We start from the raw sequence: 12,341 nt of genomic DNA on the forward strand, positions 1-12,341 counted from the left end.
CTTTCCCGTTAATATGTAAAGATCTCATACTACAAGAGGCGCCATCTATGATGTTACACATGACATGCTGGTCTGTATAAAGCTGTCTACAAGATGGACGGTTACGCTGGGCAACCAACGCCATCTATGTTGTTAAATACCATGCACGCGATAGATATGTACATAAGGATAACAGCGCCGTCTGTGTGGTTGATCACAATGCAGATCGCCAGAGATTCTGGACGATTCTGTCCATACCTGCCAACGAGAGTGTTATACCCATTGTAAAATTTGAGAAACTTAGAATGAAGCCGTTTGATGGAGTATTAACGTCATCACAATTTATGCAAGATCTGACAAATGCTACAAGGCGAGATATGTATACGCCATATGCATGACCCTTTGGTATATTGCTGTCCAAATAAGGATGATTTACAATATCAAAATTGAAATTGTCCCTTTTGTCGTAAAAGCGGCGTGAAAGAAGACATTGTTCGTCTTTGTACAGATATAGATCCAAATTAAATGTATCATCGGGAATATCTGTTGTATCCTTTAAATCCAATGAAGGCGGATGGATTTCCTTCACCGTTTCAGCAATATGGAGGTTATTTAACGCCAGTAGATCATCAGTATACTGCTTGGTAAATAAAAAGCATCGAGCTTTAAAGATATTACTTTTAAGTAATTTCTGCATATAGTCGTACTCATATGAAAACAGGTATAGGTCCGCCAAAACTGGTACCCATTTGAATACCTATGTTCTGTTGGTACATGGTATCTCCGAATTTCACATAGATGTTATTAATGAGAAATTCAAGTAATTCAATAAAAAATGTAACATCCCATGAGTGGTAACCTTTATAAATAGTAGAACTAAAGAAAGAACTTTCTTCTGACGTTAATGTGACGGTGACCTGTTTTAGTAAATACCGAGACAATTAACGACGATATTCTTTTAATAAGATTTCCTGATCATTTTTATTTCAAGACATTTGTAATTAAAGCACATGTTAAGACAGCCATGAGTACAATATATATGCCCTATAACAACTAAAGATTAACCAGCATGTTTTATGTTGTAAATTTCAAGTTTTACCATCTGGCATTTCATAAGGCACAGGGTCTAAGTTGTGATTTATGATCATAAGGGTGCCTGGTGTCTCATGGTCCTAATTATAATGGGGCCTGGGATCTCATGGCTTTAGCGGTAACATGTTAAGCGTTGGAATAGGCCTCTTATCTTCATCCTTGCATACTTTTTTTCTCACTGCCCATTATAATGCATAAAATGTGAAATGCATATACGAAGCTTGTCTCGATAGTTCCCTTGAAATGTAGAAATATTTGTATCATGTGCGAAACATATCACACAGCATTACGTTTAATAATCGTAAAGTCGTCTGATACAACTTTACCCTTCCCGAACATTGTCAGACTTCTGGCAGTTGAAATGTTCGCTGCCTATGGTGGACCAGGAGGAAAGAGTTTTGATGCATATGGAATCTGTTTGGACCATCGAAAACCATGTTCAAAATGTGGCGTAGTGTACCACCCAAGAAGTTCAAACTGAGATCATTTATCTGAAAACAGCATTCGCTGACTACGAGTTTGAGATTTGAATTAGATGGCATGCCTATAATACTGACTGTCTTCCCTGCATAACTGAAAACTATTGACTTATTTACTATTTAAGTATTATTTTTTACACATTCTTTTGCAACTGGTGTGTTTTGGCTGTTTTTGGAAATAGGTCTTGCAACTATCGACTTGGAGCGTTATTTTTGGTTTACAACTGGTATATGAAGGTCGGACTTGATGCTCACATTCCCAATTTTAATTCCTCAAATCCTTCAATAAGAGTTTAACAAAATTCGCATTTTGATTTGAACAAAAACTGGCTCTGTGGACTTGAGGTTAAGATCTCCTGAATTAATTCACCAACAATAAAAGTTAAACAACAATAAAAGTTAAACAAATTTCACATTTTGACTTGAATCAAAACTGACTGTAGGAATGTTGCAAAGAAATATTGCTCTGAAGGCCTTCGTGCGCTTATGTCTACGTTAGTTCCTTTACACTGGTGACATTAAGGTCTGGTTTGGATCGGTGTTACATAATGCCTCTATACATGTTAATGACGGCCAGTCCTGTATTGTTTGAGGTAAAGGCGCCCACTTGACTTTGCACTGACCGCGAGCACCCAACACACCATTGCTGTTTGTGATCTGAGCCACACATACGAGAAACCCCTTGCGGTTTCGGACGGCAAAATGGCCCGTTCTTTCTTACTCTATTAATAGGTCTCACATACTTCAAACACAATATTGGTTCGCTTCCTTAAAGGCTGTGAGAGAGAAAAACACTGACAAACAAGTCAGCACTCGTACTACGCACTACGTATCAAACGGTTGTATTATTCAATTATTTGTGAGTCTAAGAGTCATTCAGGAATCAAGGGTTGTCGGTCATCGCAAATTTACTACTGAAGTGCTTCATGAAATTTGTACTTGTCTAGCCGACAAAACGCTGTCACACCAAACGCTCAAACCTGGGCTGTAGCCATTGGCGGGGGAAGAATTGGGAACACACCACGCATGGAAATCTGTGCAATTCGTGCTATGCTGAGGGATGGCACTGATGTCAAATGATATTTAAAAATGAAAACTGAATAATGACACGACGGCCAAGCATTCTGTGACGATACACTGGTGCACCTATCCAAATACAGCAAAAAACAACATGGAATATTGATCTTAATATAACCTAGATAAGGCTGTGGTTCTCCGCTGGATTCATACAAAATGACGCAATCAGAAACAGTGTTATGGCCAGTGGATCCAATGTTAGTTCTAAGGGCTACGTTGGAATTTAACATGGTATGTTATTTACCTTACTAATAACATCGTTTCTCCGTGTTGGACTTGCCACTGCGACATTTACTGTGTATTTTTCTTTGTAAACTTTGACCAAGGCCTTTCAACACAGTTACTATATGCCATTAAGCCACACACACCAAAACTATATTTATGCGTTTAATATTATATGTTCTTACTCCAAATATCATACTCCAAATATTTCAGTATGAACCAATGAAAATAAACCCTAAACACTCACTCACTCAGCAATGGAAAGTTGAATATTTATATACAACATTGGTATGTAATATAATCAAGGTTCAAGATTATTTCAACGATTTAGTAAGCGGATTATTTGGCTGTTTTAAACGAATATAAATGATGATAACTTGGCACCAAATCGGTAATGTTACAGCTGTCTAATGGTGAATCTGTTTTAAAAGGAAGGGTGCCCTTATACAAATATCCTTAATCACAGGAAATATTTTACCTCGGGAAATATTTACTGGCTCCCGTATACTAGAGTGTCTTTCAAATTCACCACAGGAAATCGGCACTACAATAAACCCACACCATGCAACACGGACGTCTAACATTGGGCTGACCATATGGCACGCCCACTTATTTATGCACACATAATTACGATCCTATTTTTTATACATATAATAACAAAATTGGTTCGTATTCAGTTTTAAGTGTTTTAAAATTATGTAATAGATGTGGAATAAGAAACAAAGATATGAGTGTAGAATGCTGATTGGGAGAGTTGACCAATATTACAGCCTTGAAACCTGAAGCCGAATAGGACCTCGACATTCCAACTGGTCATTTTGCCAAGTATGTGTAAAAGAAGTGATGCTCTTATTATCACGCAAGTTCGGTAAAGCCTTAAGATGTGTAGATTGACATCAACGCAATTGTAGACAATGCATGCCCGAGTAGCTTTTCAACATTCGCTAAAGTGATGAACTCTATTCCGTTACGGGAATGCTTCACGAAGGGAAAAATATTTCATATATGTATACATATATCTTATATCAATTCTCCAGGGCGGATCGTGTTTATTGATATACTTGAAAGTCACATAGAAAAATCTGTTTGCACATCCCCGAAAACGTTCATAATCTTCAAGTGTTTTATTCGGAGGTATTTCAAAATTCTGAACGTGAAACATTACTATTTTATTGCCCTTGAAAAGAACATTTTTGTCCTCGTTGTAGTTGCACTTAGAAACTAGTTTGTACATGCATGATAGACCATAGTCGGGGAAACTGTCTACAAAAAATGCCAGTATGATTATAATACTTGATAAAATTCTTCTTTGAGACAACAAAGCGGACAAACGGGAGCTAGAGAGCCTCTTGGCACGATGTTTGCTTTCTTCGCTGTACTCCGTGGCCATTGACCCAAATGCTTAAACCTCTTTACAGAAAGGTGTTGTGAGGACATGATCACAAATCAACATGTACTGCCGAGGGAGAATTAATCTCGCATCATTCATACTCGCTGTCCACGTGAAAGGTTTATTGGCTTCCAAGATTGTGCGGCAAAACATTGCAAAAAGAGACTGCAGACAAATAGCTAGCACATGACTGGAACGAGACCTGGCTGAGGTAACTAGGTCACGACCAGAGCAGAATAATAAAAAAAAACTGGGTTGTTCCTTTGAGTTCAGGCCTGAACACTTCTCAGGCGGCATGTACTGCATTTGCCTCACACAAGGCACCCTTGTATTGAGCAGAAATGTATGAACACAACGTCAATCATTACGAATTGGAAACACGAAGATCCAACACGTGCTTTGCTTTTTTTTTTTTTTACAGCAATCTGTGATTACGACAGCTAGGGGGAATCTCCCTGCCTTTGGCCCATGGGTCTGTAGGGTTCCTAAGAGTTTTCTATGGAAAACACAGCCATGGTCAGAGGCGAGGAGTACTGCTAATGAGGTTGTAGAGGATCCATTCCACATTGGAACTTATCGTGCTTATTACATGCTCATGACAAAAGTTCCCAAAGGAATATCTGAGAAAGAACATGTAAATAGTTAGTAAGACTGGAAACATGCCAAAGTGAAGCAGTCTGCAGATTTCTTAGAATTCTAGTCAGGGAATTCTAGTCATGGCATCCAATTCATATTACAAACTCGTAGTCCATGAATAATTTCCAGGAAGAATACAAATATGGGTTTCTCAATTACGCTTTGATTGAAACAGATCATAACAGTATCATGTTGATGTAATAAACAGCCGAAGGGGCTAGCACGCCAGCACAGCCGCTATTAGTTCAAGTCCAGCTTATGCCGGCTTCTTCACTAGTCGTAAATGGGAAGATCTGGCAGCAGCCTACGGGTGGTCATGGATTTAATGCATTCTTTATTATGCATCATTTATTTGATCTTTAGTTAATTACATCGAGCAAGGTAAGCATCACGAGATGTAGAGCAATGTCGTTATGGCTCATAAATGCCCACAAGTACTTTTAAAATGCAGTTGAAAGCACCGTTAAGCACCACAGTTATTCATGCAAAATGTGTAAAGAGCTACACCACACAAGAGTGTCATGGGAGAAAGGTATGCGTGCCCGTGGAATGGTCGGCTAAAAGTTTAGGCCTGTGGTCCGAGGAGTGGGGGAGGAGAATATTTGCGGACAGTATGTGGTGGGGTTGCCTGGATTAACACAGTAGCATCTTTGGCCTTTTTTTCAGCCGACACCAATGGATAACACGCATAAACCCTGTCGTGAAATCGAGTAAACAAAGACTAAGGCGATGTGTACACAAGCAGATCTGCTGGACAAGGTCTACAGAGGCGGTTGCTCTTCACACATGTCCACCGGCTTCCTCATTCTCAAGCACCACTGTGTTGTGATGGATTGCATGGGCAGTGTAGCTAGCCTGTCGGCTTTTCATGGGATACAGGTAGTTTGCTCCCAGCCCTGTACAGCACAACAGGATTGACCGGGGTATAACCAACGAACATTTTTTTCAGTTGGAAGAATTCGAGCCCAAACTTTTCGGTAGCGCCTTTTTAATCCGATGTCCTTTCCATTTTGGTCGCCAGCTGACGATGTTTACTTGTTTATTTGATTGGTGTTTAACGTAGTTCTCAAGAATTTGTCATCTGTACGACTGAGGTCATGTTAACAGGCGGAGGAATCAAAAGAACCACAATTCATGTAAACTATCGAGCAATGAGAAATAATACCTCACTGGTATCCTTAACTGACTTGTTGCAGTGATAAAGACGCTTAAGACAACGAGCTAGCCAACACCTGTTTAAATAATATTAAACAATTATCATCGGACCAGTCACTGAGATGACAAAGTACAAATCTGAGTGACGAAGGTACTAAGATGCCACAAGCATCTTTCTCAACAGTATGGATCGTCCACATGTAGGTCGCTGTCCGCCTATATAACGGGATCCAATATAGCCTAATTCACTTGACCTCACAAGCCAAAAAGTTCTGAGAATAGTTCCCCGTATTAAACTGTTATAAATAGGCTACATGTTAAAGACATATGTCTTTAACGGCAAGATATGTCTTTAACATGTAGCCTATTAATAACAGCTTAATACAGGGAACTATTCTCAGAATTTTTTGGCTCGTGAGGTCAAGTGAATTAGGCTAAACTGGATGTGTACAACAGGACACAAAACTTAGTAAAGCAATTTGTCGTAACTTTTCTCGTAAATCTAGGCGTCGGAACATGCATGTATCATTTATATTTTTCGTCAACCATAATGCATGTTTGAATTGTGAAAAACAAATTATTTGCATTCTTGTTTGCTTTAGTGTAGTTTCTGAACTTCAGCAACTCTTGTAACCATAAGTTTTCATTAGCTTTAGTAATCAGAATTACACTTACATAAGACTTGTTTCAGATGCATAAGTTTTCTACATATACTATCACAATTACGTCATTTTGGAAGCTGGCGTTATTATAGACATGGAAAGTCCATCATGGTTGATAGCTGATATACGACTGTCTGCTTCGACGCATAGATGAACAACTTTATATCTGTTACCATGTTTTACTTTATTTCATTAACATTCATATGTCCAGTTTGACGTTACATACTGGAAAAAAGAGGGACAAGAGTGGAACATAAATATTTGTCTGGGACATGCATGTAAGAATAAAAGATTCAAGGTCAATCGGTGATCATTATCGAAATCGTAATACTGGAGAAATTTAGAGCACAAAGGATTGGTTTTGAGTAAACTGGTATGTGATAAATTGTAATGGCGATTACGTTGTTAATACTTAAATTTTTATATGAACAGGTCAAATAAAGCCCTATCTGAGGTTAATTGAGAATGTGGGTGTCAAAACAGACATTCGTATACCAGCCGTCCACTCGAAATAGTCTTTCCAGGCTTATAATCGCAAGATGAATTTCTCACAGAATATTCAACACAAACCATTCAAGAGTAAAAGGAAGTATGTAAAATGCAACAGTCAGACGAAATCTTGCATATAAGTCCAAAGAGTTTCCAAAGACACAAGGATTGTTCTAGGCAAATGAATGAATGAATGAAATTGTGTAAATTACTAGTTTTACTAATTACTAAGTTATCAATAATCAGAATATGTATCTCAGCTGATTTTAACTGATCATATATCCAACGTGAAAATTTAACTCAACACGAATGCAAGATTCACTCTGTCGTCGTTGCTCTGGCTTTATTGTCCATGAAGAAAAGACGAATGACTCATACCTGCGAAAATAACTTCAAATATCCATAATATTGCGTGCGATGTAAAATCCAACGTGCGAAGCATGAATTTTGCTATAGATATTCTATTTTTTACCATTCAAGTTGGAAAAATTTTCTCAAAATTTCACAACGTTCTGGCTCTGGTAAGAATAGGTTATTAGCTCTTATTATCTCTGCTGTCTTCGGTGAGTTCTGGTGACAATGTTGTTCGAATCAATTATCAGTCAACAGCCGGACAGCTACGCGAAGTTTGCGGGGTATATATTTATACTAGATATTTAACCTATTTTATCCGTCAAACTAAACTATTCGTTCATTCTGCAAAGGCAGAGAAGTGGGCAAAAATGTCAATTGGAGGTATTACCTCTTCCGGAGTCCACCCTTCTAAGCAATTGACCCACGAATGTCAGCGAGCAGCAATAGGTCACCTGTTTAGAGTTTTAAGATCTAAGGTGGAAACATATTAACTCTGTACTGCAAGGAACTGTGTACAAGGCTTATGCCGGCCTACCGGTTGTTTGGTGTAAATACCTCACGAAACGCCTTGCTGCGATAGGATGCAACGACACAGCCCAGAAAATGCATGGTGTGATCTGAGAATGCTACGATTAACCTGTTGTTGTCCCTGTTCGTTTGTTGGCACGAGAACCGTTGGACCTCCCCACAGGACATTGGAGGAATCAGCGTTGTGCGTGTCGTATATCTATCCATGTTGAGAGACAGAGGCATACGTTATTGGACGACCATACAGGACGTCCGGATAAATCGCAGGTTTTGTGTTCAGATGAACGAGGAGGAAGTGCAGCCACTGAGTAGCAGCCAACGAAGTGTGAACGCTAGGCAGGGTGTAGACCCCAAGGACAAACAGATCACCACCTGGGCCTCCTCATCGATTGCCTCGAAGCTCCTTCCTGCAAATCGTACCCCTTCAATTTACTGCGTGCACGGAGCTAACTAGGAACAGTCGCTATAGTGCATCTCTTCCCCTCTCATTGACAAGAAAACAGGCGATGCTCACGGATGCTCTCTATATTCACAGCTCACAGTCTCAATGCGTAAATCTATATTTAGTCCCGGTGGGCAAAAATACAACGAATCCCACAAAGCCCAGAATTTCCGTCAAGATCGTTTTAATACAGGCCTGATATGGGATAGTTATAAGCAATGGCTTATAGAGGAGTATACTTCTGGGACAGCCGCTTTTTCAGAACAGGTTTCAGTAAGGCGATTTTATCTGTTGCGGTTTTTCAAAATGATCGAGATGCTGACGTGGATAAAATCAGAAAGAAGGGGCGGTGTGGGCTGACAAAATCTTGCTCAACCGTGTTTGAGCTCGACAGATCGTCCAAAGTGATATGATGTAGACTTCAGACAGCCCCTGTTAAAGAAATATCCTTATGTGTACCTACAAATCTGTCATCTACTCCCCCAATTGTCTGTGTCCTGGACATGGCGGCTCCAATGACAATGAAGGCAAAATTAGGGATCCTCGTAGCTAGGAAAACATTCCGCTTGGCGTCGATTTGTAAAGCTCTTTAGAAAGCAATGGGTGGCGCACATTGCGTGTAAACGTCAAGTACTTTGAACGAGAGGGACAATCGGAATTGCAAATTTACTGTCGCTGAGTGAAGATCTGTTGAGAGTTGGCTGTACATCTTGTCAAGATTGTTCTTAAAACTCACTTCATGTAAACCAAGTGTTGTTAATTGGAAATTAAGCCTTTGCAAATTTAAGACAATCCGTACACAAGATCTAACAAGAATTAGCGAAAGTACGTGCAGCGCAAGTAAAACAGTGCATCCAGTGTGAGGGGACTGTTCCAAGAGAACAACTTTATCGAGCAGTTTAAATTCGAGCAAAAAATTTATTTTAAACGAATAATGAAAAGTCAATGCAAATAAAATAACTACATTGTTTTTGTCGTTATTTTACTTCCAAATGTATTGATTTCGGACAATCTGGAGTGGGATGTTTGGCAGGACTTCTTTGTCTCATATGGGTTATTTTCAGTACGCTTTCGTTTCTGATATGTGGGAATTGTCCTGGGGTTATATCAAGGAACAAGATCATTGGCATATATGTAGAGATGAAAGGAAATTCAATAAGGTATGTTTGGAGATTCCTCTTTGCTGGCGTGTATCTAGAAGGAGTGACATATTTCCTCTTCGTTACACTCTGCATTTTTCATATGGGCTAGGCCCACATCGGAGATGACCTTTGCCATGAGTTCCTCATTCGAGTCAATTGAGGGCTATCAATGGTTTGTTCGAATGGTTTAACACAAACAGATTTAGTGACAAGACATTCCTTTGACTCTCCCATATCTGTGACGGTAAATACAGTTGTCCATAGAGGTTTTCCAAATCAGATAAAGTTAATTCCTTCCCCCTTGCCCTCTAATTATCGTCCTCGAAAGTCGTAAATGGGGCATTCCAAGCCGAAGGACGACGCAGCCCTACTTGGCCTTGACTTCGACCTACGGATGGTCTGAACGGACTATTAAAGATGATCCATTGCTTTTACATGGCATTAGAGTATACGGCCATGGCTGTATTACCTCATTCCCAGACGCGTCACTGCGTACACAGGCTTATGGAACAAAATCATCGGTCTTAAGGGCCGTGTATTGCCTATTCAATGTTTGGCCAAGAATTCGACTCCCTGATGCTGAGAAAGAGAATAAGAGTTGGAAAAGTCAAAGAACCAAGCTCTTTAACTCTTTGGTGTATACCGGATAAACGATCCATGTCACTGTGTTCCCTAATAGACAAAGGTAATAGGGCAGCAGTACCCTATGAATAGCAGTTATCCCAGCACACAGAGTTGTAATTACAAACACAAACAACCGTGTTACTGTGGATGATGACGTGTGTTAAATGTAGAATTGGTTCCCATTGCAACATGAAATGTTTCTGTGTACTTTCAAATCTGCCACCAGCTTCTCAATTGTCTGCGTCACAAAACGCAGCTAAGATGCAGGACAAAATCTGAGATCCTACAGCTTGGCAGCAGACATGTCGTGCCAAGATATTAGTTTTCGTATATGATTAAAAAGATTAAGATTACTGACTTTCACACACAAATAGAAACCAACCAGATTTCTTTTAATTGTTTAAAAGGTAAAAAAGGCAATAATTCTTTATGATATTATAAATAAGCTTACAGCACAGTTTGTAAAACCAGAGCAGTTACTACTGTGAAACTTGCCAACTGGTAACACGTAGCCGGTGATATACGGCCGCTTGTCTATGTATCTCCGTTACGGTTTTGTTCTAACTCTTCATGTAAATGCTTAATAAGTAGCGAATTACGCGTAGCACATGAAACTATACTTGTATCACTTCAATGAACCAAACACACCTGACCACCTGACTTTTTATTTGCACGAAGATTTATGATAAACAGTGCTGACAGAACAAACTTACCTCCAATGAAAGAAGATGTGGCTTTATCCTCTTTCTCTGGTATCGTGGATGCCACGCCATTCGTAAAGGATGAGGTAGAGGGAGGACCAGTCGTTCTATTATGAAACCTGGTCCACTCCCCCGCCGCTGACTCTGATGTGAACCCGTGGGTTGGGACAAACGTGGAAGACGTCCTGGTAGTTGGTCTTCTCGTAGTCGTAGTAGTGGTAGTGGCTGTTGATGGTGTTGTTGTTGTCGTGATAGTTCTCCGTTTGGTTGTTCTCCGAGGTGTTCTTCGTGTAGTCGTCCATGGTTTTCTAGTCGTTTTAGGGCGTCTATTGGTAGATGGCCTCTGAGGTCGCGAAGTCCAGAAGCGTCGGGTTGTAGGTGGAGCGGCTGTAGATGGTTTGGCATTGCCCGATACCCGCGGACAGTCATTCCATCTAGAACCCATCGGAACACAATTGGTGGCCATATTTGACCAAACTTGCCCCTCTGGACAAGGCTGCATTTTATAAGGTATACCAAATCCACAGCAGTAATATACAGAGCAATTTGAAGCATGCCTAACCCAGTGTAGTTCTAATGATTTACAAGGGGGCTTAGGAGAGGCATGTGATCGGTACGCATTGGTCATGGATAATAAAGTCACAAGAATCAGTATTGTCCATAAAGCTAAAGGTAAAATTCTAGGCTTCCTCATGATCCTAAAGTGGCACAGTCTAGATGCATGGAGGGTTGTTGAGATGCGAGCTAAGGGCGATGAAATCCAGGTAAGTTAACGAGGCCTCCCTCTGTAGTGAGAAAAGCAGATGGACCCCGGATGAGAGAAGAACAGCTAGCACGGGAGAGGTATATATCACAGACAGAAGCAGGCTGGATGGGGACACGGGAAGACTGTCGGATTTGTTGGCCCAGTGTCCTCTCCTGATCAGGCCCGCTGCGATCCGGCCACTGCCATTGTTCCTGAACTCTCTTCGCCAGCTATTCGCCTCGTCACATCTTATAAAATCCTGAGTCATTAAAAGTGAATTTACTCTAGAGTCTACGGCTGTCCGTATTGGCATACCCAATACACTGGCAGTTGTTGGCAGTGTTTGCCTCAGTTGGCGGTATGAGATCGCGGCTATTTGTTCATCCGCTGTCGCGTCCCGGGTTGTTTTTAGCTTCGGATGGGCTACTTGTTCAAACGACTGTGGCAAACAGCCCTCCTGGGGCCCGTATCTGCATCACATGCATGACACGCCTCGACGGGGCTTTAGCAACAACACATCTCTGTCATAACCGAGAAAATTCTTGCAACAACGAGTATTACCGCTTCATAGTTTGTGAAATGTTTTCTGTGCTAAACTTATATCCCTGTCAATGTCGCCGTTCA

The 12,341-nt window shown here is 40.5% G+C and overlaps 1 protein-coding gene across 1 annotated transcript in view; it reads right to left on the reverse strand.

Annotated features, from left to right (window-relative positions):
- LOC135473810 (transmembrane protease serine 9-like) overlaps positions 1 to 11,970 on the reverse strand; it is a 29,014-nt gene extending 17,044 nt beyond the window's left edge. The window contains exon 1 of the mRNA XM_064753716.1: positions 10,985 to 11,970. Within this exon, the coding sequence (XP_064609786.1) occupies positions 10,985 to 11,666 (682 nt within the window). The 5' untranslated portion in view covers positions 11,667 to 11,970. The remainder of the gene's footprint in view (positions 1 to 10,984) is intronic.
- Between the last annotated feature and the right edge of the window lie 371 nt (positions 11,971 to 12,341).

Source organism: Liolophura sinensis, chromosome 8 (genome assembly GCF_032854445.1).
Source record: "Liolophura sinensis isolate JHLJ2023 chromosome 8, CUHK_Ljap_v2, whole genome shotgun sequence".
Classification (NCBI taxonomy): domain Eukaryota; kingdom Metazoa; phylum Mollusca; class Polyplacophora; order Chitonida; family Chitonidae; genus Liolophura; species Liolophura sinensis.